This window comes from Alternaria rosae, assembly GCF_020736505.1.
Source record: "Alternaria rosae strain MPI-PUGE-AT-0040 chromosome Unknown BKA58scaffold_7, whole genome shotgun sequence".
In the NCBI taxonomy this organism is placed as follows: Eukaryota; Fungi; Ascomycota; class Dothideomycetes; order Pleosporales; family Pleosporaceae; genus Alternaria; species Alternaria rosae.
In genome coordinates, this window is record NW_025763576.1 from 696,566 (window position 1) to 719,806 (window position 23,241).

Sequence of the window (23,241 nt, forward strand, 5' to 3'; positions counted from 1 at the left end):
AAGAGCTAGTGTCGCGCTAGGGCGTGGTCTGTGTCTGTCGACGCGACCATCTGCGTCCTGCACATTCCCCACCACTGCCCGCCAATGTGAGAAAGAGTGCGTGCGGCCAGAGCCTGGCTTGAACGAGTGCTGCATAGACATGGCTGCCGAGGACTCTCCCCATCAGCCGCCTGCTGCCAGTAGCGAAAGAGCGCCTGCACCTGCGCCTAAACCTGCGGCGGCGACCTTTAGTTCTTTTATTAATAGTGAGTCGTCCCATGCAAAGGCGCCGACTCTGCTAAGCCCTAGTTAGAGAATACAACGGGCAAGAAGTTCGCACCCAAGGCCGCACGACGACGACCTGCCGCCGCTGCTGCTCCGACTCCTACACCTTCTGCGCCTGCCGAATCGCAAACTTCGCAGGCCGAACCAGAGCCCTCGAATGCGCCCGCGACTGAACCTCCGACTACCGCGCAGCTACCTACACCAGCCGCGACCCAGGAACCTACCGTAGCGACTACTCCCCAAGCTGTTCCCAGTACAGCCGAGTCTTCCACAGCGCCTCCGCAACCGACCCCAAACCCTACCCAGTCACTCCCCACTCCAGCACCTACCAATACAGCCACCCAAACACAAGCTGAGAAGGAGCCTCATGTCGCTGTACAGCCTGCAACAGACCGAGGTCTCACCACGCAATACTTGGAAGACGCGGGCGATGGCGGCAGGTCACCCAAGCGGCGTCGTATAGAACTACCCGTACAGCTGGGCACCCCAGCGGGTCAGGATGTCGCTGCAAGTGGAGGAGATGCTACGGGTCCGTCACAATCGGTACAAAGAGAAACGGAAGTAGCTGCACAGCCACAGCCTGAGGTCGAAGCTGCGGCCGTTGTCGATACCCCGGTACCAGCAAACAACACCGGCGAACAGACTGCACGCCCGAATGTCTCCGCCCCTACTGCAGATGCCCAGGCCCTTCCACAACCGCGAAAGAGGAGGAAGCTTCCATGGACAGCGGTGAATCACCCCCCAGATGGCGAAGAGGAGGCTGTGGCCGCGGCGCCGACTCGAAAGCCTCGCCAGCCACGCAAGAAGAGGGCCGCTGCAGTAGATCCAGATGCAGAACACGTTGAACAGGAAGGGGAAGACGAAGAAGAGGCTCAGCCCACCCGAAAACGAGCCGCCCCCAAGCCTCGTGCAAGGAAGAAGACCACCAAACCCGCCACACAAGATGGCGAGGAGGCTCCAGCGCCACCGAAGAAAGCCAGGAAGCCAAGGAAGACCAAGGGGACTTTGAGCAGCGAGGTCGTCGAAGGCCCAGAAGATGAAGTCGGCCGCATAGCTGATGAGATTGTAGCAGCAGCCGTGCGTCGCAAGCCCAAAGCAAAGAGGAGGAGACGGGCCACTCCAGAGGGTGAAGAGGTCGATGGTGTTGAAGGCGAAGAAGGCACAGTCAAGGAGAAAAAAAGGAAGGGGAGACCGCCACGAGAGCCCACACCATCCGATGCCGAAGACCAGACGATTGACCCCAATGAAACTTATATGGATACTCTAGCAGCCCGGGATCTTCGCGTTGGAAAGCTGTCTGCACGAGAGAAGCAAATGCGTACCATCGATTGGGATGCCGTTAAGCAACGTCGAAGAGAAGAAGACAACAAGAACATCCCTTCGAAAGCAGATCAAGAAAAACAGGACAGAGCTTTGGCAGAAGCAGGAGCAGAGCTGGCGGCTTCACAGATTGAACCGGGTCCCAGGTTTCGTGTGAACGCAGCAGGCGAGATGGAAATAGATCCCACCACTGGATATATCGATCGAGAGGGTGACGCAGACCGTCTCATTAGCGACATGACTGTCGTTGAAGACCAAGACATCACCGCACGCCTCACAACCCGCAGCTTCATGAAGAACAACAAGCGCTTCCCCAACGAGTTCCTCCTGCCTGGTCAAGGACGACGTTGGGACCGGGAACTTACGGACCTATTCTACGAGGGCCTCAGATCCTTCGGCACCGATTTCCAGATGATATCCCAAATGTTCCCCGGCTTCACCCGCCGCTCCATCAAAACCAAATTCACCCGCGAAGAACGCGATAACCCCGACGGCATCCGCGCCGCTCTCCAAGGCCGTTGCGAGATCAACGGCGACGGCTGGAACAAGTTCCTGCAGAAGTCAGAAAAGACCGAGGAATCCTTCGCCGACACGGATAGGATCAAGCGCGAAATGGCGGCACAGGAAGCAGAGTATGCGGAGAAAATCGCTGCTGCAAAAGCAGAGGCTCAGGAGAGGAAACGCCAGAGGGAACTTGCTGGTGTTGATCAGGATGGGAATCCGGTGGGTGACGGGTCGAATAAGGAGAATGGGAAGGGCAAGAAGAAGAGGGGGAAGAATAAACAGGTTGCTTTTCAGGAGGAGCAGGGCGTGGAGATTGTGGGCGAGATTGGTGATGATGATACTTGGGGTCAGGAATAGCCGCGGGATCGTAGGGTTGCAGTGACCCAAGTGTGATACGGCCAAGTCAATGATTGATGGATATGATACCCTTTAGATTATGCGGCCTCAGGAGGCAAACGAAAAGAACAATTGATTGGCGATGCTGCATGAAAGGCTTTGGAAGGTGCAATGGCGTCCTGAGGCTGATGTTTGTTCTGGCTGCCTGATCTTGCTTACACAGCCCCGCTTGGTTCCTTCCCCGCGCAGCGTAGATGTTGTTCTCCACCATTCTTTCACCTCACAGTCGAGGAATTTCCCATAATCATTCGTGCGCCTTTTGTACAGCATCGACCTACACTATGCTGTGCCACTTTTGTCAAGACCTCGTGTTCGTACCCGTCGAGGAGGTCTGGGTGCAGCATGCCTATTGGCTAAGAGACCCATCATTCGTGTACAGTCGGAAGAAGGAACTTGTAAGCGTACATCAACCTTCACGAACAGCACTAGAACTCTCGGCCGGCCGAGGATGTCGAGTGTGTGCCCTGTTCTGGTTTCAACTATTCCAAAATAATTGGTCTGCTCACACGCGTCGTGATAACGACCACGAAATCGCACCAGTTTTGCTCTCTATGGGACAGCTTTCCGCGGACAAGGAACTTAAAGCGCAATATTCAGAATGGGACGGAATGAAGCTGCGCTGTGGAGAAGAATTAGTTTCACTCAGGATACACAAGCCTATCTCTGGTATAATAGATGAACATGTTTCATGAACCTAGCTGACACGGGATGCAGACGACTTAAGTACTATGCTTGATCTCTCGTACGTTCTCTCGTCACAAACCGAAGAGCGATGCAACCCAATTGGTTCAGCCGTCGACAGCCACACAGGATCTGACTACAACATGGATTTGATAAAGACATGGGTCCAAAAGTGTCAAGAGGGACATTATCTTTGTAACATGACCAATTCGTCGCAGACGCTACCAATACTACCCACCCGGGTCATCGAAATCGAGACTAATGGCCAAGCTCGTATCATGGAAACCATGGGGATGCGAGCAGAGTACTTAACTTTGAGTTATTGTTGGGGCCAAGGAAAGAAACTACTGAGTACTAGGGGATCCGGCTTATATGAACAGTTCAGACGAAAGTTACCAGTCGATGATGCAATGCCCAAAACCTTTAGAGAATCTTTGCAGGTTACCACGGCTCTCGGATATCGTTACCTATGGATAGATGCTCTTTGTATCATTCAAGATGATCCTGAAGACGTGGGAAAGGAAATGGCTAAGATGGGAGACATATATCGACAGTCGAAGTTGACCATATTCGCAGCCAACGGTTCGGACACTGATACAGGTCTCTTCTGTGACCGTGACGCCCGAGGTAGCAAATCTTGCAACATTCAGGTAACTCTGAAACGGGATAAACAATGTCTGCGGAAATGCATATCGATCCAACCTTTTGTTAAATACCGTCGCAGTGCTCTGCAAACAAGAGGATGGGTTCTTCAAGAGGAGGTGTTGTCAGGACGGTCACTGACTTTTAACACTAACGCGGTGGAGTGGTCTTGCGTGATGGCATTCGCAAATGAAAATCATCCGTGTATGAAAACACTAGAGTCATACGATGATCGGGAAGAAGTTAACGAGAACATATATTCCAGTACCAACGACGCAATGCGGTTGACAGTAAGACATCCAGACATCGTCAGCAAGATACCACCTCTCGCAGATTCGAAGCAACGTAATCACTTCGACATTTGGTACGATATGGCTGGGAACTACAGTCAGAGGGCATTGAGTGTTGATTCGGACAAGCTGCTTGCAATTGCAGGTTTGGCAAGTCTTATGCAAAAGAACTACAATCTCACCTATGTGTCTGGGTTGTGGAAAGAAGATTTGCAAGCTGGGCTATGCTGGTGGGTTAGTTCGCGGAATGATCAGTTTCGCAGAGATGGACCAAGGTCCATCAACGAGAACTTCCCTAATTATCTTGCGCCGACTTGGTCCTGGGCCTCTGCACATGGTATGTGTGTGAAGTTCTTCAGGCTCTACTTAGACCGACTTCCAGAAGAAGGAATACAGGTCGTCGATGTGGAAGTTTCGTATCTACCAGGGTCTCCTGCAACTTTCGGCTACATCAAATTCGCTAAACTGTCTATCTATACCAAAATGCGGCGAATATTCCTGACACCACGTCAAACAAGTTCGAAACAACCTACACTACCTGTAGTTGACGAGGAGACACGCCCTTTGTGTGTTCATGCATTCGACACACCTACGGGGCTCCTCGTTGGTAGTGTCTCACTGGATTCGTTGGAAGTCTACGAGGATATCTTGAAACGATATCCGGCTGAACGACTGCACAAAAAGATCCATTCAGCCCCGGAAGGTACTGGTGGTGAAACCGTTCGCACCCACCAACTCTCATCCGATGGATACGAAGCTTGGTGTGTGCCCTGTCTCGTGCAAAAAGACTATAGGGGAGGCCGTGAGATGATAGTCCTCGTTTTGACCCCACTAAACGCTGATAGACGGGAGTATCGAAGAATTGGCATGATGAGGACCTGGAACGAAGCCTGGAGCATGTTCATGGCAGGCAAGGATATACATGAAGATCGCGAAATAATCCATATCCTCTGATAACGACTGGCATTTCAAGAAACTCACCGACACTGCTGTTTCCCGGCCAGACGCACAGTTCACACTCGGCACGAAAACCATGATCGGGTACAAACTGGACAACTGTTCTACCCAAGCGACTCATACACTGCGCCAACACTCCTACTCATCCCACCCCGTACTCGCCTTAATAGCATCCGCCGCCTTCTCCGCGATAGCATAAACCGTCGTACAAAGATGCGTGGCTGGCAAATACGGAACAATACTCGCATCGACCACACTCAGCTTCCCAACGCCATAAACCCTCAAATCCGTTCCCACCACACCACCAAGTTCTTCTGGAAGCATCGACGCTGTGCCAGCCATATGAGCAAAGGTCGGATCCATCGTGCTGCGCAAATACCTTTTGATCGCAGCATTGCTTGTAACATTGGATCCAGGCGAGAGTTCAACAGCGCCGAGACCAGCGAAAGAAGATAGCGTGTTGAAGCGTCGCGAAAAGCGCACCACTTGCACGGCGAATTTGATGTCTAGGGGGTTTGAGAAGGTCCGCCAGTCAACCAGTGGGCCTAATGCAGGACCAGCTGGGTTAATGTTTATGGTGCCGCGACTCAATGGACGCATTATCGCAGCGCTTCCTATGGGTCCTTCTGCAAAGGTAAACTCAAACGCTGCAGCGTCGTCGCGTGCGAGATATTCTGCGGTCATATTGTGTATGATTTTAGCGCCTGCGATGAGCGTTTCATCGTATTGAGCTGGGAGATAGGGAGTCGGGTCTTGAGCCGTGACGGCATCGACAAGCGTTTGCCAACCTTCTGGATCGACGGTCTTGAGGGGTAAGAAAGCCGCCTGGTTTCCTCGCGATGTTGTGAGAGGGCCTTCACGCGATTGTGTGTACTCTTTCTCGGCTTCGGCATAAAAGGTCTGGTTGGTTGTTAAGGCTCCAGCTGTGGGAAAGTATGGGTTGGTTGTCCAGTTCTAGACACTGCCTCTAAAAGGATGGTCTTGGAAGTTTGCACCTACACCCGGCAGATGCTTCTTAACCGCGATGCCAGCCTCTTCAAGGACGCTCTTTGGACCAACACCGCTGCGCTGCAACAGCCACGACGTCTAAACCGCACCTGCCGCAACGATGACCTCGTTCCTCGCTTTCACAACACTCTTCTCCGTGCCTCCCACCTTAACCATACTCACTCCCTCAGCCTCCAACTCACCACCTTCCTTGAACAAAACCTCCGTAGCCCGATATCCCGTCAAGGGATGATAATTCACCCTTTTCGCAAACGGTTCATAATGCGCCGTCCGTGCATAACTCCTCGTCCTCATCACCGGATCCATCGCACTCGGCGCCATAATACTACCAATCGCATCCCCATCAGCAGCTTCCTTCGGCTTCTCCACACCAATCTCCCTCCACGCATTCCACAAGCGGTTTTGACCGGGGAACTGGTACGGCGGGAAGGAGACTTGTATCTCACCATGTCCACCATACGCCGCGTCTACATCCCACTTGTAGTTATACTTCTTCGCCACTTCTTCACTCGGCGGCATGAAGGTCACAGATTTCTTGAAGTAAGGAAGTAGGTTTCTAAAGCCCCAGCCTTTGTTGCCGAGGGTCTCCCACGCATCGTAGTCGGCAGCGCTGCCGCGGTCAAAGAACATGCCTTTTACAGCACTACTTCCGCCAACTATGGCAGCTGCGAGCGGGCTCGTGGTGTCATTGTTGAGGCCAGCATTGGGGACGGGTGTGAAGTTGAAGTAGCGCTCGGGGGTTGGGACGAAGCTTAGGGTGTTGGCTAGGACGAGGATGCTGGGGTCGTTGACGAGGTTGCCGTATTCGATTACGAGGACGGTGTCTGTGTCGAAAGTCAGAACGGGAGGGTATGGATTCAAAATAGAAGATTTTGACTTACGCTTTCCGTTCTCTGTTAGTCTGTTTGCGACTGTGAGGCCGGATGTTCCTCCTCCAACGATGATGTAGTCGTAGGTTTGGTTTAGCGGTGCCGTGATGTGTATAGCTGAGACTCCAGCAGCTGTAAAAACACTGAACAGTAGTTGAACGAATGAAGACACCATCTTGGCTACAATTTGACTTTGACCATTTCACCTCTTCTTTTCCAGGCGAGATCGTTTCTACACCCATCCAGACCTACATACCAATCGCGTTCCACAACGCACAGCAGCTCATCTCAGCAATCCCAACTGCATGCACATTCCAATTATCCATACAAGCTCTAACTCCCTTCCATCTTGGAGCAAAAGTCAAAGAAAACTACAAGGCCCCGAACGCACCTCCAATGCATACCACACTGCCTATACCCGCCGAACGCCGCCTCAATGCACCACCCCTGCCTCCCCTTACATAACTACTCATCCCTCACCTTCCATATCGGTTCTACACCCGATCCTCCAGGATGATGAGCCGCGGAGTGTTTCCACAGTACATGCAGGAGCAGGAGTACTGAAGCATTTTACATTGAGGCGCGGATGCGAGTAAATCAGTAGCAGGCTTCGCTTGTACGTGTGTAAGATGGCGGGTGCGTAGTGTCGAGGAGGAAGGTCTTTTGCGGGTGAGATGGATATAGTGAGTCTTGCTAGGTCTTGGGCGGGATGGGTACAGGATGGAAGATGGAATATGTTGATAGAGAATTTCAATGGGGTGTTTTGCTTGCCACTGATATCACACTTTTCAGATAAAATGTTCAGAATATCCTCCACGTCCATTCATTACCAGTAACGAAATATCTATACTCATATCCGCAACTCCTCGCTCTCTGCTTTCTCTCTCTTCTTTGGCATGATTGATGATGATACAAACAACGAGAAGAAAAAACTTTGATAACCGGAATCCCATCCAGCTACCAGCTACCATGAAATCGCACAAGCAAAACTCCCAATAATGCAAATCTTTCGCTCGTCCGTTTTTTCTGTAATGCGCTCGAAGACCAAGTTCGTCCTCGGGGTATCGTAAAATGCCTTGAGAACCGCTGTTTGTGGCAGGTGTGGCAATATAACAAAAACAGAACGCCGCGCAATGCACAATTTCTCTCCCGGTTCCCAAATACGAAGAATTACAATGAAAAGTAGAAAGAAGAAGAAAGTGTAAAGTTGGGTTGTTCTTGAATGTTGTTGATGATGATGATGATGATGTTGGTTCAAGTGTCGTGTTGCCCCCTCATCCACGCCAAACTCGTAAGTGCTGAAATAGTAGGGCGCGTCTAACGCCTCCTCTTGGTATCTCCATGGGCTTGATCTTGGGGATCGCGACCCCTCTTGCGGGCGTCGTCTCCTTGGCTGCTTCCCCCTCCTCCGCCACCACGGCTCCTCCTATCGCGTCCTTCCTCCCTTGCTCCTGAAGAGCGTCCGTCGTCACGGGAGCCACGCTCGCGTCTGCTGCTTTCGCGAGGCTCACGCCCTGATCGCGGTTCGCCATCTCGTTCGCCGCGTTCGCGACGGCTGCTTTCTCGGTCGCCACCTCGCTTCTCGCGGCCACGGTCAGAGCCACGGTCACCCTCTGCGCGTTCGGAAGGTGCAGTGCGGCTGCTTCGCTCTTCGGGATGGCGGCCGGATCGATCGGGTGAGCGCTCGCGGCCTGATCGGTGTCGGTGACTGCGAGATTCTGAACGGCCTTCTTCTTGCGGAGCGCCCTCCATCCTGCTCGGTACATCGTCGTTTCGACTGCTCCTTGGGTGCTGGTTGTCCATGCGGTTAGGTGTTGAATCAAGCGAGGGCGGTGGCATTGGGCTCGTCATGTCTGATCCGTCCATTGGGCCGTTGGCGCGAGTAGCACCGCGACCACGCACCGGAGGGTTGGAATGAGGTGCATTACGTTCGCTTGATCGATCGGCAGGTGCATTTCCAGTCAATACGTTGTTGATGGCACGTAGTGGGTTACCGGCATTTCTAGGTCCTCCGGGACCTGTTGGGGGCCGAGGACCGACTGGCGATGATGGAACAGGGCCTTGAGGAGCGCGACCTCCGTTACGCGGACCGCTTGGAGCGTTCGGCATGTTGGTCTGAAGTGGTGGCCCGCTCGGTGCTCTGCCCTCGATGTTTACCAGTCTACTAGGATGGATGCCTGCTGGTAGTGACGCTGCGGGGCCGGTGGGTGCACTCGGTGTTGAAGGCTGCGATGTTCGATCGCTGCGTGGGCCAGATGGTGGCGCGGGCTCTGCAGGCTGGTTCAGCCTGCCATAGTTGGGGTCTTGTGCCCGTGGTCCAGGTGTAGGCTGGAACATCTCCCGCGAAGCCCGGGATGTTGCAGCGGCTTCGTTGCGACCACCACGTGGACCGGTTGGAGTACTGGCTCCTGGATCCTCACGGTGGTTTCGCCCACTAGAGGGTGGCATTTGAGGACGCTCATCCCGAGGATCCCGTGGCGCATCATTGCGACCATGATATCCAGGAGGCGGGCGATCATCGACTCGACGATCATCACCACGTCTATCATCGCTATGACGCGGCGAGTTCAAACGAGAATCTCGCTCGCCACGGTTGTCGCGATCAGACCTGGGTGGGCCATGTCTGCCATGTTCTGCTTGATTGATCAAGGCAGCACGCGCTGGGTTGACTGTAGGTTCCTCTTTAGCTGGGATTGGCGCCGGTGGAAGTCGCGAAGATCTGTCGTTCTGCTCCGCAGCATATGGGGCGTTGACTGGAGGACCATCTCGACGGTATTCGTTGGCCAATGATGAAGTAGACGGCATCCGGCGAGGCTCCGTCGCTGCAGGCGCAGGGTAACCTCGAGGGTCAGAACGCTCACGTGAATCCCGCGCATCATAAGGGTCTCTTGGATCCCACGTTGGCGGTCGTACTGCTGGCGCTCGCGCATCTCGCGGAGGTCCTCGCATAGCCCGGTCATCGTAATCGCGTTCTCTGCCAGACCATTCGCGATGCTCGGCCGCTGGAGGCATCCTCTCAGGAGTTCTGCCACCAGGTAGTGGTCGCCCACCGCGCCGACCTGGCGATGCCTCACGCTGACGCGCAGCATCTGCTGTACGATCTAGTCGGCCGTATTCGGCTGGAGGACCTCTACTGTCATATCTGCCATGCGCGCTCTCGGGCGTACGGTCGACCATAGGGCGTTCCGATGGCCGTGCCCTCGGTTGCGAGTCTGGTCGTGTTGGCAGTGCGTGCGATGGTCTACTAACTGGGGTGTTGTGTCCAGACATGTTTCTGTTATCTGGTCGCAGCGGAACAGACGATGGATGCATCGGAGGGCCCTTGATTGGAGGCCTGCCAGAACCTGTCTCCGGTTGTGATGGCGTGGAAGGCCTACTATCGGAGGCTTTTGGCGTTGGCCTGAATGGTTCCCTATCTCTCGAAGGCGCAGGGGTTGTGCTATCATGCTTCGACCTGTTGTCGCTTGATTCACGTAGTGGGGTACCGTTTCTGGAAGATGTCGATCAGTCTTACTGTTGATAATATGGGCGCAATTTGTCAACTTACGTTTCGGGCTTTGTCTTAAAGGCAGGCGCAGATGCGTCGAGCTTCGTGTCCTGTGGCTGTGGAGTCTTGCCCTTCTCTGCAGTCGACTTCTCACTTCCATTTGTCGGAAGTCCAGGGGGCGCTGGTACCTGAGGCGTATTAGTTCGCTGTCGTGGACGTATCGATGGAGATGAACTCACGTTGCGGAAAACATGATCCTCCTGCCAAAGCTTCTCTCCTTTGAGGATGGGACCAAGAACAGATTCCAAAGCTCTCTTAAGATCCTGCCTCTGCTCTGCCTTCTTCAAGTGATCAACCGTCTCCTTCAGCTCGGTGCCCAAGCTCTTTACTCTAGGGAAATTGGTGCCAAGTGCGTGAAGGACGTTGATGGCGTTACGCATTTGCATATAGTCGCCGCCCTCCAAACATGTCTTAAGTGCAGTTGCAAGTGCCTTATGCCACTTGAACAAGACCATGCAAAACTGATCGTACGTGAAGAAGCTTGTTACGTTCCTTTCTCCGTCGTAGCCCCTACCAAAGCCAGGAAGGTTCTTCTCCGAACCGTGGGCGCGCTTAACAAAAGCATCGTCCTTGTTCTCTTGCCAGACTTGCAGCTCACGCAGGATGCCGCCAAGGAAACGGCCGAAAGATGAGGACTCCGCTTCGGTGTACATGCTAATGATGGACGTAAGCCTGTTGGCGTTGAAGAGCATATCCAGTAATCTGCTCATGCGGAATCCTGGCACGCCTGAGCTGTGCATGAAAATGAGCATGGAGAACGCATATTGCGCATCTTCTTGAGAAATACGACTGCGAGGAATGAAGCAATCTTGGAGCAGAGCGTTGTGCAGGAGGTCGCACTGTGGACCCATCATTGGAATACCCTCGAACCAACGGCGCAACTCAACGCGGAGACTATCCTGCGTCGCAGCGTGGTTCTTGGTAACAGTTTGTTGTTCTTCCTTGAGCCTGGCAATGTTCTCCTTGATACCCTTCGTTGCTTCGGAGTCAGCTTTGGGTACGTTGGGTCGGTAGCCGCGGCGCTCAGGGACGGGGGCGGGCAGCTGTCGCTCCAAGTTTTCGATTGACTCCTTGTATAGCTGCTTGATGCTCTCGGCATCAGCGACGACGTCTGGCAGAGACAACTGCCAGAAGGTGACGTAGTAGGACAGGCAAGGATAGTCGCCGAAGGCGTCGGGTAGCTGTTGTTTAAGCTGATTTGCAAGACTTTCAATTTCCGCGTTTGGTACATCGGCCAAAGACAGCTTATCCGAAGCAGCAGCAGTCGAGTCTTCAGGCGCGGAATCTTTCATTTCCACATCCTCAGTTGCTTTTGATGCCTCTTGCTCTCCGTTCACGACTGGTGACTCTTCCACACCACTCATGGCAACATCGTCATTCGGCTGCGCATCAGAAACTAGCCTCGAGCGTTGCTCAACCCGGAAAGCATTAGCCTTGGCTGATATGCTTGCACGAGCGATGGTAAAAGCCACGTCCGGCGCGATGTGGTAGTCGGCTATCATTTCTACCAGGGAAGGGAAAAGAGCGTCAAAGTCGTCCACAGAGAGGTATGTTCGGAGGAGCTCCATATACTGGAGCATATCGGAGCGCAACTTGTCGACGGTGAAGAGTACAGGCTTGTCGGGTACATCAAGCTGGTCGTTGCGGTGAATGTACGCCTCCACGTGCTGCGCAAGTGCGATGAGAATTTGTGGTCCCAAACCCGTCTCTTTTAGACACCTGACTAGACGCCTTGCTGAAGGAGCAGCCTGGGTACGGTTGTCGGCTAGGCGATACTGCAAGGTAAATGTGCGGAGCACAGGGCCTGCACAAAGCGCCAGGGCCATCGACTCCGAGACAGAGCCACTAAGGCTGATGCCACCCATGGACTTGACCATTTGCTCAAGAACGTCCAACATATACAGCTCGCCTTGAGCATTCAGGAGTTGATGCGTCGTGAGCTGCAGAATTGGAACAGGGTCCATCAAGTTGTATCTTGCGTAAGCTTTGCCGACAAAGGTAGCAATGTTCTTCAGCCACGGTGCAGACAGCATACCGTCTTCCTGATTTGATTCTTTATCGGGGCTCAGAAGGTATGTAACCAGCGTCCAGGTGAGGACGTCGTATCCAAGTAAGGTAAGATACCTGCTGCACTCTACCAAAGCAGTGATCATGTTGGGGTAGTTGACCAACTGCTTGACTGTCGTCCTGAAGACGATTCCGGGGCTGGCATACGAGATCTTCGCAATCTTACGACCGTACTCTTTCGTGTTGGTAGCGGAAACACGACTAAGAGTTTTCCTGGTTTCGACCTCGACTTGCTTGAAAGCTGTCTTGATCACCGGCTTGAGCATTCCGTTGAACCACTGCTGATAGATGGTATACCGAGTGGCTGTGTCGAAATGTCTGAACAGATCCCAAGCCTCATTGATGACTCCAGGATTCCTGCCGGTGAAGGTGATTGCAGGCGCAATGAAGGTCGCTGAAAAGTCGACCCACCGCTTTCGGTTCGAGTCAGAGGGATCGTCCACAAGGTTCTTCTTTCCGATACGTATGATCTTGGTCAGGAGAACACTGTCCTTGCCGCACTCTGGCCCCACCAAGCCTAGGAGGCTGGTGCAAAGCTTGATCACATCATCCACCTCTTGGCACATAGGAACGCTGTCGACCCAGTCTTCCCAATAGAACTTGTAATCAATTCCTCCATCTTGATCCTTCTTGTCAGGCTTGGCCCATCGTAGAGTTCGTCGAGGAACGTAATCGCTTGGCCTCATGAGACCCCGGTTACCAGCACCTTTGGTAGCGATGACGGTTTCTTCGGCTACGGCTGGCCTGGAATCCTCATAAACCTTGCTCAGAGAGTGGTGCGCCAGACGGAAGATGAGGTCCAGCAGTTCGGGGTAAACGTCGAGCATCCAAGGATGCCGTCCAAGGATGAACAGAGCTTCCGGTAGTGCGCCGATGCACAGTAAGCTCTTCAAGAGGGTGAATTTCTGGTCCTTGGGCTCGGGTAGGGCCTTCTTCTTATCGGTGGGCTCGTCAGACTTGGTAGGCGTGGTTCGTGCAGTATCCGACTTGGACCTGCTCTCAGCATCTCTGAGACGAGAAACAGCTGGCGGGCCGGGGGTCTCATCGGGCAGCGCGCCGGCCATTGTCAGCGCATTGACGACTGCACCTCGTTCACTGTCTTCCTTCTCTTTCTTGGCCTTGAGGAGCTTGTCCTTGTGTGCAGCCATGTCTTCCTCTAGTGGATACAAATGTGGGTAAAGATCCAGCATAGAAATGAAGCCAATCTTGATCAGAAGCGCGATCAGATACATAAGGTTCTCCGGGAGTTCGTCGGAAGCATCGCGGACATCGGATGCGTAGAACTGAAGCTTGAAGCCAAGCAGTTGAGCGGCGATGCTGTTTCCCGAGGGTGGGAGTGTCTTGGTCTGCTCCATCCACTCATCGGCCCACTTCCGAGCGGCCTGCTGATTCGACAGCGTCGCACCCTCTGCAGGTAACGTCTGGTCCGGCTGCCGGTTGTTCGCAGTGATACGACGGCTTCCAAGTTCAAAGTATGCCTGAATGCCTGCCCTGTCACCCAACTCACCGACACGCTGCCAGAACTTGCGATCGCGCGACCCTCGTAACCGTAATTGCTCATCCTTCTCCTCGTCGTTGTAATACCACTGCTTCGCATCGGGTCGTGCCCATTGGGGAAGTGTAGGTACTTCGGCCTCGTCCCAGGTAATGTTGTCGAAACCACGTAGCTCAGGCCACCATGCGCTCGTTCGTAACAGCTTGACGAAGAACCTTCCGTGCTTGACAAGAAGGTTTGCAAACACATCGAGTGTCACATCGAGGACTCTTCCAATGTCCAGATCGAATGCGCCAATGAAGGCATTCACTCGTTGCCAGGTCTCGGCGACGACTTCTTGTGTAGGCGGTTCGTTGTTCACGGTGGTGAAGTACTCGGTCATGAGCTTGGAGTAGCCCTCAGTCTCTTCGCGTAGGAGGTTGTAGTTGGACTGTCGGTACAGGGCGTGGGTTGCCTTGCGAACGGCCATCTTGGAGAAGCTATCGCGGACGAGGCCTAGGGACTTCAAGAGGTCGTTCTCCAGCTCGGCTCGCATGCGCGCGGGCTCAATGTCGGTTGCGACAAGCATTTGCCGTACGAGCGCGTGTTTGCTTTCATCTTGCGTGAGCGAGCTCAGAGTGTCGAGAAACGTCGATACCGGGTCGAGCTGGTCGTCAGCTGGGGCGGATGTGATGTCGCGTACTATGGATCCCAGTTCACCGGCGTCTAGCAGCTGGCCCATAGACGCCTCGATGATCTCAGTGAATATGACCGAGAGGGTGAGTACGTCGCCTGCACCTTGAGCAGCCACAGCAGCCGTCACCACAGCGTCGCGTGCCTGGCCATTCCAGTGAGCGACGCGGTCGGGTGTCAGGAACTCATTGCTGTCCGGAACCTCGCGCGGTGTAGAAGGCGTCGGGGGCTGTGACGCAGTGGGCGCCGGCGCGGGAGTAGATGGTGCGGTTTGAGGTTGCCTACTCAATGGGAATGTGTTTGCGGGTGGAGACATGGCAGTCGGCGATGGGTGTGAGACATTTGGACTTTGCGGAACACTCGAGTTACCGCCGCGTCCGTTGTTTCTGCTCTGACGCCTGCCACCGCCGCGCGGGCTGTTGGCTTGCTGCTGCTGGCCGTGCGAGAATCCGAGGTTTTGGGGGCGATGCGGCGACGGTCGTCCGCTGCGGTCGTCGTCCTGGGAGTAAGTGCGGTCGCCCCGCTTGCGCTTGGGTGGGGGAGGCATGATGGTACCCTCTTACGATCGAGAGACCGGCGCGAAAAGAGAGTCGATGCAATGTGTGGAGAGCATGCGGCGCTGGCTCGCGAATGGGCCGGGGTGTCGGTGATGGATAGGCGCGCGCCGCAGTCGACAATGATTATGAGAAATGAATTAGGCGGCAAGTTGATGGAGAGTTGGCAGCGCCAAATCGGGGGAGTCGCGTTGGGGCGGGCGCGGGTTGATGATGGAGCGTGTCTCGATTTCGTGAGGCTCAAACCCTGGGAGCTCCGACTAGCGCAATGGCTGACGTGAACCCAAGGCTGCAACCGTGCATCCCCCATCCGTCCTCCACCAGGCCGAATCCAGCAATACGACAATAATAAGACACGTTTTCACGCTCACTTCAGACTACAATAGGCAAGAATTGGTCGTACAATCTCGTTCATCAGTCAATGCTATTATGGCGTATTGACCCTATGCACATTCAAGATCCACAAGGCTCAAGCATCACGGCAGTATGCATTATGACGATATACTTGCGCAGACGAATGATGAATAGATTTCGCTGCGCTGTCAACGTGTCGCCCAACTACATAGGTCTCAAATAACAAAACGAGCGACCAGACCTTCTCAGCGATTGCTTGATTCAGACACCTAAGCCGCAGCAGCTACAGCCTGTGCCGTAGCCTTGCGCTCATTCTCAAGCACAGCCTCGAGAATTCCAGTCGCACCCTGGCCTGACTTCATCTCGTTGATAACGTCAGTCAGACCGAGCTGCTCGTCCGTCCAAAGGGGAGCGACCTCCTCCTTGCCAGCCTCACCGACACCGATGAAACCGCCCTCGGCAGCCCATTCGCTTGTGCGCTTGATGCCCAGCTGGTTCCACACAGCGTCCACGGCTTCGACCAGGTGGTCGCGGTATTCACGGATATGGCCTGGGGTAGGCGTAATGCGCAGGCGCTCTTGGCCCACAGGGACAGTAGGGTAGTTGATAGCCTGGACGTAGATGCCCCAGTCTTCCATAAGCATGTCGGACGCCTTCCTGGCCACCTCGGCGTTTCCAACAAGGACCGGAATGATGTGGCTAGGGTTCGGGATAACGGGAATGTTCTTTTCGTTCAACGCATCCTTGACTGCACGAGTGTGCAGTTGTTGCAGGCGTCGGTCGCCCTGGTAGTTGGCCTGGTATTCGATGGCGGTCTTGGCGCCTGCCATGGTCGCGGGTGGGAGCGAAGTAGTGAAGATGAAGCCAGGAGCGAGCGAGCGGATGGTGTCAACGAGTTTGGCAGAGCCAGCAATGTAGCCGCCAACGCAGCCATATGCTTTTCCAAGAGTGCCAGTGATGATGTCTACGCGGTCCTGAACGGTGCCTTGAGGTCTGCCTGCCTTGTGGGCTTCGTAGTCGAGATGCTCAGCAACACCGGCGCCGTGTGGTCCGTACATGCCTACAGCATGGACTTCGTCCAAAAAGGTGATGGCTCCGTACTTCTCAGCGAGATCACAGATTCCTTCAATAGGACCAATTGAGCCGCACATGCTGTACACACTCTCAAATGCGATAATCTTGGGGTACTCGGAGGGAATTGATTGCAGCTTCGCCTCAAGATCTGCGAGATCGTTGTGCTTGAAAACCATCTTCTTCGCGCCCGAATGGCGGATACCTTGGATCATAGAGGCGTGGTTCAAGCTGTCCGAGAGGATTACGCAATTGGGCAGCTTGCTTCCGAGAGTCGCAAGCGTCGCATCGTTGGCTACGTAGCAAGAGGAAAAGACAAGCGCAGCCTCCTTGGAGTGAAGCTTCGCGACCGTGTCTTCCAATGCCACAGCGTGTTGGTTGTGTCCGGAGATGTTCCTGGTACCTCCGGCGCCAGCTCCGTAGTTGTCCAGGGTCTCGTGCATTGACTTGAGAACGTGCGGATTGCGGCCCATGCCGAGGTAGTCGTTGGAGCACCAAACCGTCACCTTGTCCTCGGGGGACTCTTTGTGAGCGCGCGGGAACTCCTTGGCCAGGCGGTTGATGTTGTTGAAGTAGCGGTACGACTTGTCCTTGTGCTTCTTGTCCAGCTCGTTGTGGTAGAAGCCTTCGTAATCGAACGTAGCGGCTTGCGGGGCAGATGCGGATGCGACATTCGAGGGCTTAGCGTTCGCAGGCTTGAGAGCTGCATGCGGGAATGGTGGTCCTGAGCGATGTTAGCCTACAATTCGACATTTTCTGCCACGTCCAAGATGCGGCCTCTCGGCTTCGTCGGAATTTCGTACCCTGCTTGCCCCTCAGGCTCTCGAGATCCACAGCCTGGGCTTCCTTGGACGCCGTCGTGTGTAGCCTGGCGCGGTTCACTCGGGTGTGGTAAGCACGCACACCGCCGAAAGCGCCGGCAAGAGCGTTGTTGCCATTGCGGGAGCTCTGGACGGCGAGCGCCTTGCCCATGATAGGGCAGCGACGAGCGATGACCTGGAGGTTGGACATGCTTCCAGCGCCGGGGGAAACCTCCTGGCGGGCAGCCGCGGTGGTCGTGGTAGAGAGGGAGCGGAGCGTGGCGGGTGACGTCTTGTGTAAGAACGGGCACATGGACTTCGACTGGCGCAAAAGAGCCTCCATGTTGGTCAAATGCGCGGCGTGTATGGTTTCTGGGTGTTTTGTAGATGTGCGGGCAAATTGAGTGCAAGGCGAGGGTGAGGAAGAGTGCGAGAGAGAAAGACGGTTGGAAAATGTGTCAAAGATGCGACTACGTGAATTACATGCGGTAATAGCGCGGAATCTAGTATGCCGGGCGTCGGCATCAAATGGACTCGTCATGATTGGCCCACTCATATTAGCTTGCAGTACTGCCGACACCATGTTCATCAGCGGTACGGCACTCCGGAGAGTAATTACACGGATAGTTTCATGGTTCGCACTGCGCCTGTGAGAGGGGTCCTGGGTCCAGCTCACTATGCCTGGATAAGACCTGCTTGCGACCCGTCAGCCCTTCCACGTTGGCGTCGACACAACTCCACGCGGTGCTTCAAGTTGCCACCTTTGTTCACCTCACTGCAGAAACCTGGTCGTGTTCCAACTCAAGCGTACAACATCTCAACTTCAACTACGCCGGTGTAGTCTGTGGTCTTAGCGTACCCCGCCTTTTGCCCGGCGACCTGGCCTCTACCCTCTAAGTCGGAGCCGCCACCGTCCCATTTCGTGAGGTTGATCTCTACAATTCCAAGAGGATCTGCGACCCATAGGCCTGGATAGCACATCTCTTCAAAACTTTCGTCTACATACCTCGGCCTGCACTCAGTCATGGTCTTGCTTAGCGTACAGTGCGGAACTGGAAAGTCTTGCCGAAATACGCCGCACGTGGTTCGATAATCCCACTCTTCGGCATCTTTGCTGAAGCCAACATTTTATAAGCAGCCTGTCAGACCTTAGGCCTAGACCTTCCTGCAAAACGGCCCTTTCTGAAGAACAAATGCTTGACAAAAGAAGCCGCTGGTTCAGTCATCGTCGGAAATCTCGATGATCTCGGCCTGAGATGGCTGGTCAGGATGCTGCAGAGCCTTTTCGCTGAACGTCGTCCCCATAATCGTATACACATAGTCGTAGAATGTGCTTGTCTCGGCGGCCCCGCTATCCATACATATTTTCAGCTCTTCGAGATCTTTCCTGGATGCATCGGGTTCACGGGAGTAGTTGCTACAGAACCACCAAGACAGAAACAGCTTCGTGAACGTAAGAATCTTTGGCATATCTCGAGGAAGGACGCCCTGCAGCTTCGTTTCTCTTCTGCATAACATGCCGATGCATGCTCGGATCTCTTTGATCAGATTCGTCTTTCCAACAAGCCGTATCCGGTTACGGATCACTTCGCGATCATTGTATTTCATTTCGTGGATGACTTTGGAGACCACACGCTTGCGGTCAAGATGCTCGACCAAGTCTTGCCATTTCCAACGGCGAACTGTGGCGATCGAGGCGTTCTCGGGCTCATCCCCATGGTTGATGGGTTTACGGGCGGTCAACCCGCAGTCTGGTTCAAGAAGGCTTGGGTGCGCATACACGGTTGGCTCTACGCTGTCAGCGATGACTGAGTCTCGCGTGGACGATCGTGTCAGGACTTCGACTGGATCGGCTTGGGCACTGTTGTTACTTCCAACCGGCAATGCGTTTCCATCGTCGATGTCTGAGGACTCTGGGGGTGAACCCAAATCAATGATCTCATTACCCGACTCTACTTGAAGAGCTGATGTAGTTCGTCGTAGGTTCAGTTGGTCGCGCGCGACAGCGATGTCTTGATCGTCGGGCACTTGCTCTTCATCGCTGTCATCAACGGGTTCCAGCTTGTAGATGTCGCGTAACCAAGTCGCAAACTCCATAGAGTCGATCGTAACCTCAAGGTTGCTGCATTGTCGCCGTATTTGCTCCTGCAGTGTGTCACCGTTAGTGAAGACATCATACACATATTTAGGGCATCATGGCTTACTGCATTGCTTCCTGGAAAATTGACGATTTGGTCGCACAATCCGTCCAGTCTTGACCTATAATATATACGATCTGTCTCGTATTTCTGCGCCAGGACTTCTCGCTCTCCTTCAACCTCTGCTTCATTCCACATGGTGACAGGGTCATAGCCCACCTCTTCGCCACGGGTTACACCCTTGTTTGGCTTCCAGGTATTTGTGTAGAACGCAATTCGCTCGTTGATGATATCGACAATCTCATCTTGACTCAGCTTGGTCCGCTTGCTTGGTTCTTCCACTACATCGTCATCGTCATCCTCAAGGGATCGAGAATCCTCCTCAGCAACATTCCCTAGTCCATAATTTTCACCTTCTTGTAGCTCGTCCTCGTCAAGCAAGTCTATGATGTGTTCGCCTCCAACCACGTTCTGCCATCTGAGTAGGTGAGCATACTCGTCTGTGTTTGATGGCGCTGGATGTGAGGGCCCGATGGCTGCCGTGTTTGTTGTTTGTTGGGAATGAGAATCTGGATGCGTATTCTGCAGTGGCGCTGTTGAGAGATGTGTAATCTTTCTCCGCTTGCGACCTGATTCATCTGCAACGGCAACATCGTTGGAGATTCCAGTTGAGCGTGCAGATGGTGAATTATCTGCGCTGGTGATCTCAAGCAAATCAACACCTGTAGTGGCCGTGTGCTGCTTGTAGATATAGGAGCGAAGCCGGAGTGACTCAACAACTGACATCAGGGCCTCTCGTTGACGCAGGCGCGGGATGTTGAGCTCGTTTCTCTTCACGATTGCGTTGTGATTCAAGGCTGTGAGAAAGGCTTCACCCGTCACTCCTCGACTACGGATCTGTTCTTCGAGCCTCGTGAAGTCGGGGGTGTGTGGCACGGAACAACCTGCTGCTATGAACAGCGCGTTAGAATGACATACTTCTGCAACGAGGTCATCCACTGTCCATAACCAGGGATCGTTAGCGGGCATGTTTTCGGTTTAATCCGAGTCGAGATACACCGCTGTAGTTGTGGAAGCTCTGGCGAGCACTTAGTAATGGACCCGCAACGTTGTGATGGCGAGATGCGAGATGTTTGCTACAGCAAGTTGCGGAGTGGACGCGGCGTAGAAGGTGGGGCACCCGTCTAGGCAAGTGCGCGCTGTCACTTGATCACGCGACGAGGGGCAAGCATCCCCAGGGCCGTCACATTTCACGGTGAAGACAGTTGGCATTGATTACTGTCACGTCGAAAAGTCACCAAAGACGTGCTTTGAAATGCGCGACCAGGGTCCATCGGTGCGCCTCGGGCTTCGGCGGGGCAAGATGAGGCAATCGCTCTAGCGCCGACAGCATTTGTAAGTCTCTCTCGTACCTAAGCAAATTACTCTTCAACAACACGCAAACATCTCAGACATTATGAACTCAATGTCGCCAACCGATTACCCACCAGAGCTGTCTCCACAAGAGGAGCAGTACCTGCTATCCAATCTCAAGGACTGGTCGATTGCTCATGGCTTAGCGGTACGCCCGGCTCCGTCATTCGTCCAGCCATCACAGGATCCATCTGGTGTACTCGCAAGCACAGCACCAGTCACTTTATTCCCAAGCTTGTTTCCACGGTCCTGCTTCGAGGAGGGTCTTTCCATACAAAAGGCTTACAACGAGTTGTACTCAGCCATTGCCAGGGACGAGACATGGTTGAAGAGCATTGTGGAGGAGCTTGTCCATGTTGACGACTTTGTTGCAAAATTATGGCAGACCCATCTAGAGGTTAAGCAGGAAGGTTACGTGCAGGATCTGTCGTTGGGACTCTTCCGCTCAGACTACATGGTGCATCAAGACCCTTCGCAGGCAAACCCAGCGTCCGGCTTAAAACAGGTCGAGTTCAATACCATTGCTTCGTCTTTCGGCGGACTATCGGCTCAAGTTTCTGCGTTACACAAGCACCTGCTCACGATCGACGCTTACCCAGATTCAACATCATCCATTATCAAGCAAGACGCTTTGCGACAAAGCCAGTCAGCTTCTTCCTTGGCAAAAGGCCTCGCTACAGCACACAAGGCGTATGGGACTTCGCGCACCAAGCGTCCCCTATGTGTGCTATTCGTGGTACAGGACTCAGAGAGAAACGTGTTTGATCAGAGACATCTCGAATACGCCCTGCTTGAAGACGATGGAGTGCGCTCCTTCCGACTACCTTTCGGGGAGACACTGTCTCACACTCAGCTCGACACAGATCGTACACTGGTCTACACACCACCAAACTCTCCCTCGACGTCGTACGAGGTGACGACAATTTACTTTCGAGCAGGGTACTCACCAGATGATTACTCAAAGGACGAAGACTGGAACGCCCGCACTCATCTCGAGAAGAGCCGTGCTATCAAGTGCCCAAGCGTCTTGACCCAGCTTGCGGGATGCAAGAAGGTTCAACAAGTGCTTGCTACGCCGCATTCACCGCACCTCAAGCGTTTCCTACCCGATGACAAGGTCGCCGCGCGCGTGCTGGAGACTTTTGCGCCCATCTATCCGCTCGACAACAGCGAGGCTGGCGAGGAAGCGAAGAAGCTTGCGACAGACGCCTCTTCGGCCACAAAGTATGTGCTGAAACCTCAGCGAGAAGGAGGAGGAAACAACATTTACCGCAAAGCCATCCCACCATTTCTGCAGAAGCTGCCTGAGACTCATTGGCCGGCATACATCCTAATGGAGATGATCGAGCCACCCCCACTGACAAACGCCATTCTGCGAAACGGTGAGCTGCAGAGGGGTGGCGTGATTTGCGAGCTTGGAGTGTACGGTGTATGTCTTTGGAGAGACGGGAATGGAGACGGAAACAAGGGCGAAATCCTGGAGAACTGGGAGGCTGGATATCTTCTCCGAACCAAGGGTGATCAGAGCGAGGAGGGCGGTGTGGCAGCAGGTTTCGGAGCAGTTGACAGCTGTTGTCTGGTGGACGGATGAACACACCGTTGAGCACGTACTGTATGCGCAGCTCGCTACAGCTGACAAGTTGGTAGGAGCCTTCGGTTAAAACGGTATTCTGAAGCCGTTTGCATCTTCGATCGATCTGATCCAACAACTATCGATATGATGTGACGTGTTGTACACTATTAGCTCCCAGCTCTCGCGCATCCAGCATCGATACGTTCCCACTACCGTTAATCTGCACGCTACTGTGTCCATCACTCCTTTCTTGCCAAAACCTAGTTGTGCGTATCGAAAGATTGAAATCGAGGATGCATCTTGTAACTCGCGGAGGTGCCTGCGGAAGCTTTTTGCATGTATTGCCAATCTTACGGGACCCACTTCAGTTTTGGAACCACGTGCAGGCCTCCAGGCTACCATGTCAAAACTCCGAGTGGGACCTGTGCAACGACCTATGTGAAACAGATGACGGTGCGATGCCTCGACAATGAGGCGCGAGCAGATAAACGTCAAATCTGTGAGTTTGGAGAATTGCAGCTGTAAGAACTGTCTGCGGAAGCGATGAAACTAGTGACAGGAGGTTGGGCGGAAGCTCGAATCGCTAGCGCTAACGTCAGGAAGCACGGAAGTGATTCCCACGCGAA

The 23,241-nt window shown here is 53.9% G+C and overlaps 7 protein-coding genes across 7 annotated transcripts; 3 read left to right on the forward strand and 4 right to left on the reverse strand.

Moving 5' to 3' along the window:
• The first annotated feature begins 73 nt into the window (after nucleotides 1-73).
• On the forward strand, nucleotides 74-2,715 carry BKA58DRAFT_422257 (uncharacterized protein). The gene is made up of 2 exons (XM_046172821.1): nucleotides 74-245; nucleotides 293-2,715. The coding sequence occupies exons 1-2, from the start codon at nucleotides 140-142 to the stop codon at nucleotides 2,443-2,445; spliced, it is 2,259 nt and encodes a 752-aa protein (XP_046023190.1). The 5' UTR covers nucleotides 74-139; the 3' UTR covers nucleotides 2,446-2,715.
• A 593-nt stretch (nucleotides 2,716-3,308) lies between these two features.
• On the forward strand, nucleotides 3,309-4,436 carry BKA58DRAFT_318525 (heterokaryon incompatibility protein-domain-containing protein; the record flags this gene model as incomplete). Its single annotated transcript, XM_046167676.1, has 2 exons — nucleotides 3,309-4,027; nucleotides 4,103-4,436. Coding segments are annotated over 2 exons (1,053 nt in total), but the record flags the coding sequence as incomplete, so codon positions are not given.
• Nucleotides 4,437-5,192: 756 nt separating this feature from the next.
• BKA58DRAFT_412675 (choline dehydrogenase) lies at nucleotides 5,193-7,257 on the reverse strand (the record flags this gene model as incomplete). Its single annotated transcript, XM_046172367.1, has 4 exons — nucleotides 5,193-5,977; nucleotides 6,152-6,886; nucleotides 6,944-7,063; nucleotides 7,188-7,257. 4 exons carry the CDS (start codon nucleotides 7,255-7,257, stop codon nucleotides 5,193-5,195), a joined length of 1,710 nt encoding a protein of 569 aa, XP_046023192.1.
• Nucleotides 7,258-8,001: 744 nt separating this feature from the next.
• BKA58DRAFT_206365 (transcription factor/nuclear export subunit protein 2-domain-containing protein) lies at nucleotides 8,002-15,460 on the reverse strand. Its single transcript, XM_046165951.1, has 3 exons — nucleotides 10,658-15,460; nucleotides 10,479-10,606; nucleotides 8,002-10,421 (listed from the first exon to the last, which is right to left on the reverse strand). The coding sequence occupies exons 1-3, from the start codon at nucleotides 15,257-15,259 to the stop codon at nucleotides 8,249-8,251; spliced, it is 6,903 nt and encodes a 2,300-aa protein (XP_046023193.1). The 5' UTR covers nucleotides 15,260-15,460; the 3' UTR covers nucleotides 8,002-8,248.
• A 124-nt stretch (nucleotides 15,461-15,584) lies between these two features.
• On the reverse strand, nucleotides 15,585-17,947 carry BKA58DRAFT_430538 (5-aminolevulinate synthase mitochondrial precursor). Its single transcript, XM_046173066.1, has 2 exons — nucleotides 17,495-17,947; nucleotides 15,585-17,415 (listed from the first exon to the last, which is right to left on the reverse strand). Exons 1-2 carry the CDS (start codon nucleotides 17,832-17,834, stop codon nucleotides 15,890-15,892), a joined length of 1,866 nt encoding a protein of 621 aa, XP_046023194.1. The 5' UTR covers nucleotides 17,835-17,947; the 3' UTR covers nucleotides 15,585-15,889.
• A 666-nt stretch (nucleotides 17,948-18,613) lies between these two features.
• On the reverse strand, nucleotides 18,614-20,901 carry BKA58DRAFT_206926 (uncharacterized protein). The gene is made up of 2 exons (XM_046165958.1): nucleotides 19,696-20,901; nucleotides 18,614-19,636 (listed from the first exon to the last, which is right to left on the reverse strand). The coding sequence occupies exons 1-2, from the start codon at nucleotides 20,656-20,658 to the stop codon at nucleotides 18,710-18,712; spliced, it is 1,890 nt and encodes a 629-aa protein (XP_046023195.1). The 5' UTR covers nucleotides 20,659-20,901; the 3' UTR covers nucleotides 18,614-18,709.
• On the forward strand, nucleotides 20,845-22,666 carry BKA58DRAFT_206976 (glutathione synthetase large chain). Its single transcript, XM_046165959.1, has 2 exons — nucleotides 20,845-21,024; nucleotides 21,081-22,666. Exon 2 carries the CDS (start codon nucleotides 21,086-21,088, stop codon nucleotides 22,631-22,633), a length of 1,548 nt encoding a protein of 515 aa, XP_046023196.1. The 5' UTR covers nucleotides 20,845-21,024; nucleotides 21,081-21,085; the 3' UTR covers nucleotides 22,634-22,666.
• The last annotated feature ends 575 nt before the right edge of the window (nucleotides 22,667-23,241 follow it).

Bases quoted from the DNA above. Each gene is read 5' to 3' on its own strand.
- BKA58DRAFT_422257 (XM_046172821.1), top strand. From the start codon at position 140: ATGGCTGCCGAGGACTCTCCCCATCAGCCGCCTGCTGCCAGTAGCGAA. The intron at 246-292 runs GTGAGTCGTCCC...AGCCCTAGTTAG, and splicing joins CTTTAGTTCTTTTATTAATA to AGAATACAACGGGCAAGAAG.
- BKA58DRAFT_206365 (XM_046165951.1), bottom strand. From the start codon at position 15,259: ATGCCTCCCCCACCCAAGCGCAAGCGGGGCGACCGCACTTACTCCCAG. The intron at 10,607-10,657 runs GTGAGTTCATCT...AATACGCCTCAG, and splicing joins AGGATCATGTTTTCCGCAAC to GTACCAGCGCCCCCTGGACT. The intron at 10,422-10,478 runs GTAAGTTGACAA...GACATCTTCCAG, and splicing joins TTTAAGACAAAGCCCGAAAC to AAACGGTACCCCACTACGTG.
- BKA58DRAFT_430538 (XM_046173066.1), bottom strand. From the start codon at position 17,834: ATGGAGGCTCTTTTGCGCCAGTCGAAGTCCATGTGCCCGTTCTTACAC. The intron at 17,416-17,494 runs GTACGAAATTCC...AACATCGCTCAG, and splicing joins GAGCCTGAGGGGCAAGCAGG to GACCACCATTCCCGCATGCA.
- BKA58DRAFT_206926 (XM_046165958.1), bottom strand. From the start codon at position 20,658: ATGCCCGCTAACGATCCCTGGTTATGGACAGTGGATGACCTCGTTGCA. The intron at 19,637-19,695 runs GTAAGCCATGAT...GACACACTGCAG, and splicing joins ATTTTCCAGGAAGCAATGCA to GAGCAAATACGGCGACAATG.
- BKA58DRAFT_206976 (XM_046165959.1), top strand. From the start codon at position 21,086: ATGAACTCAATGTCGCCAACCGATTACCCACCAGAGCTGTCTCCACAA.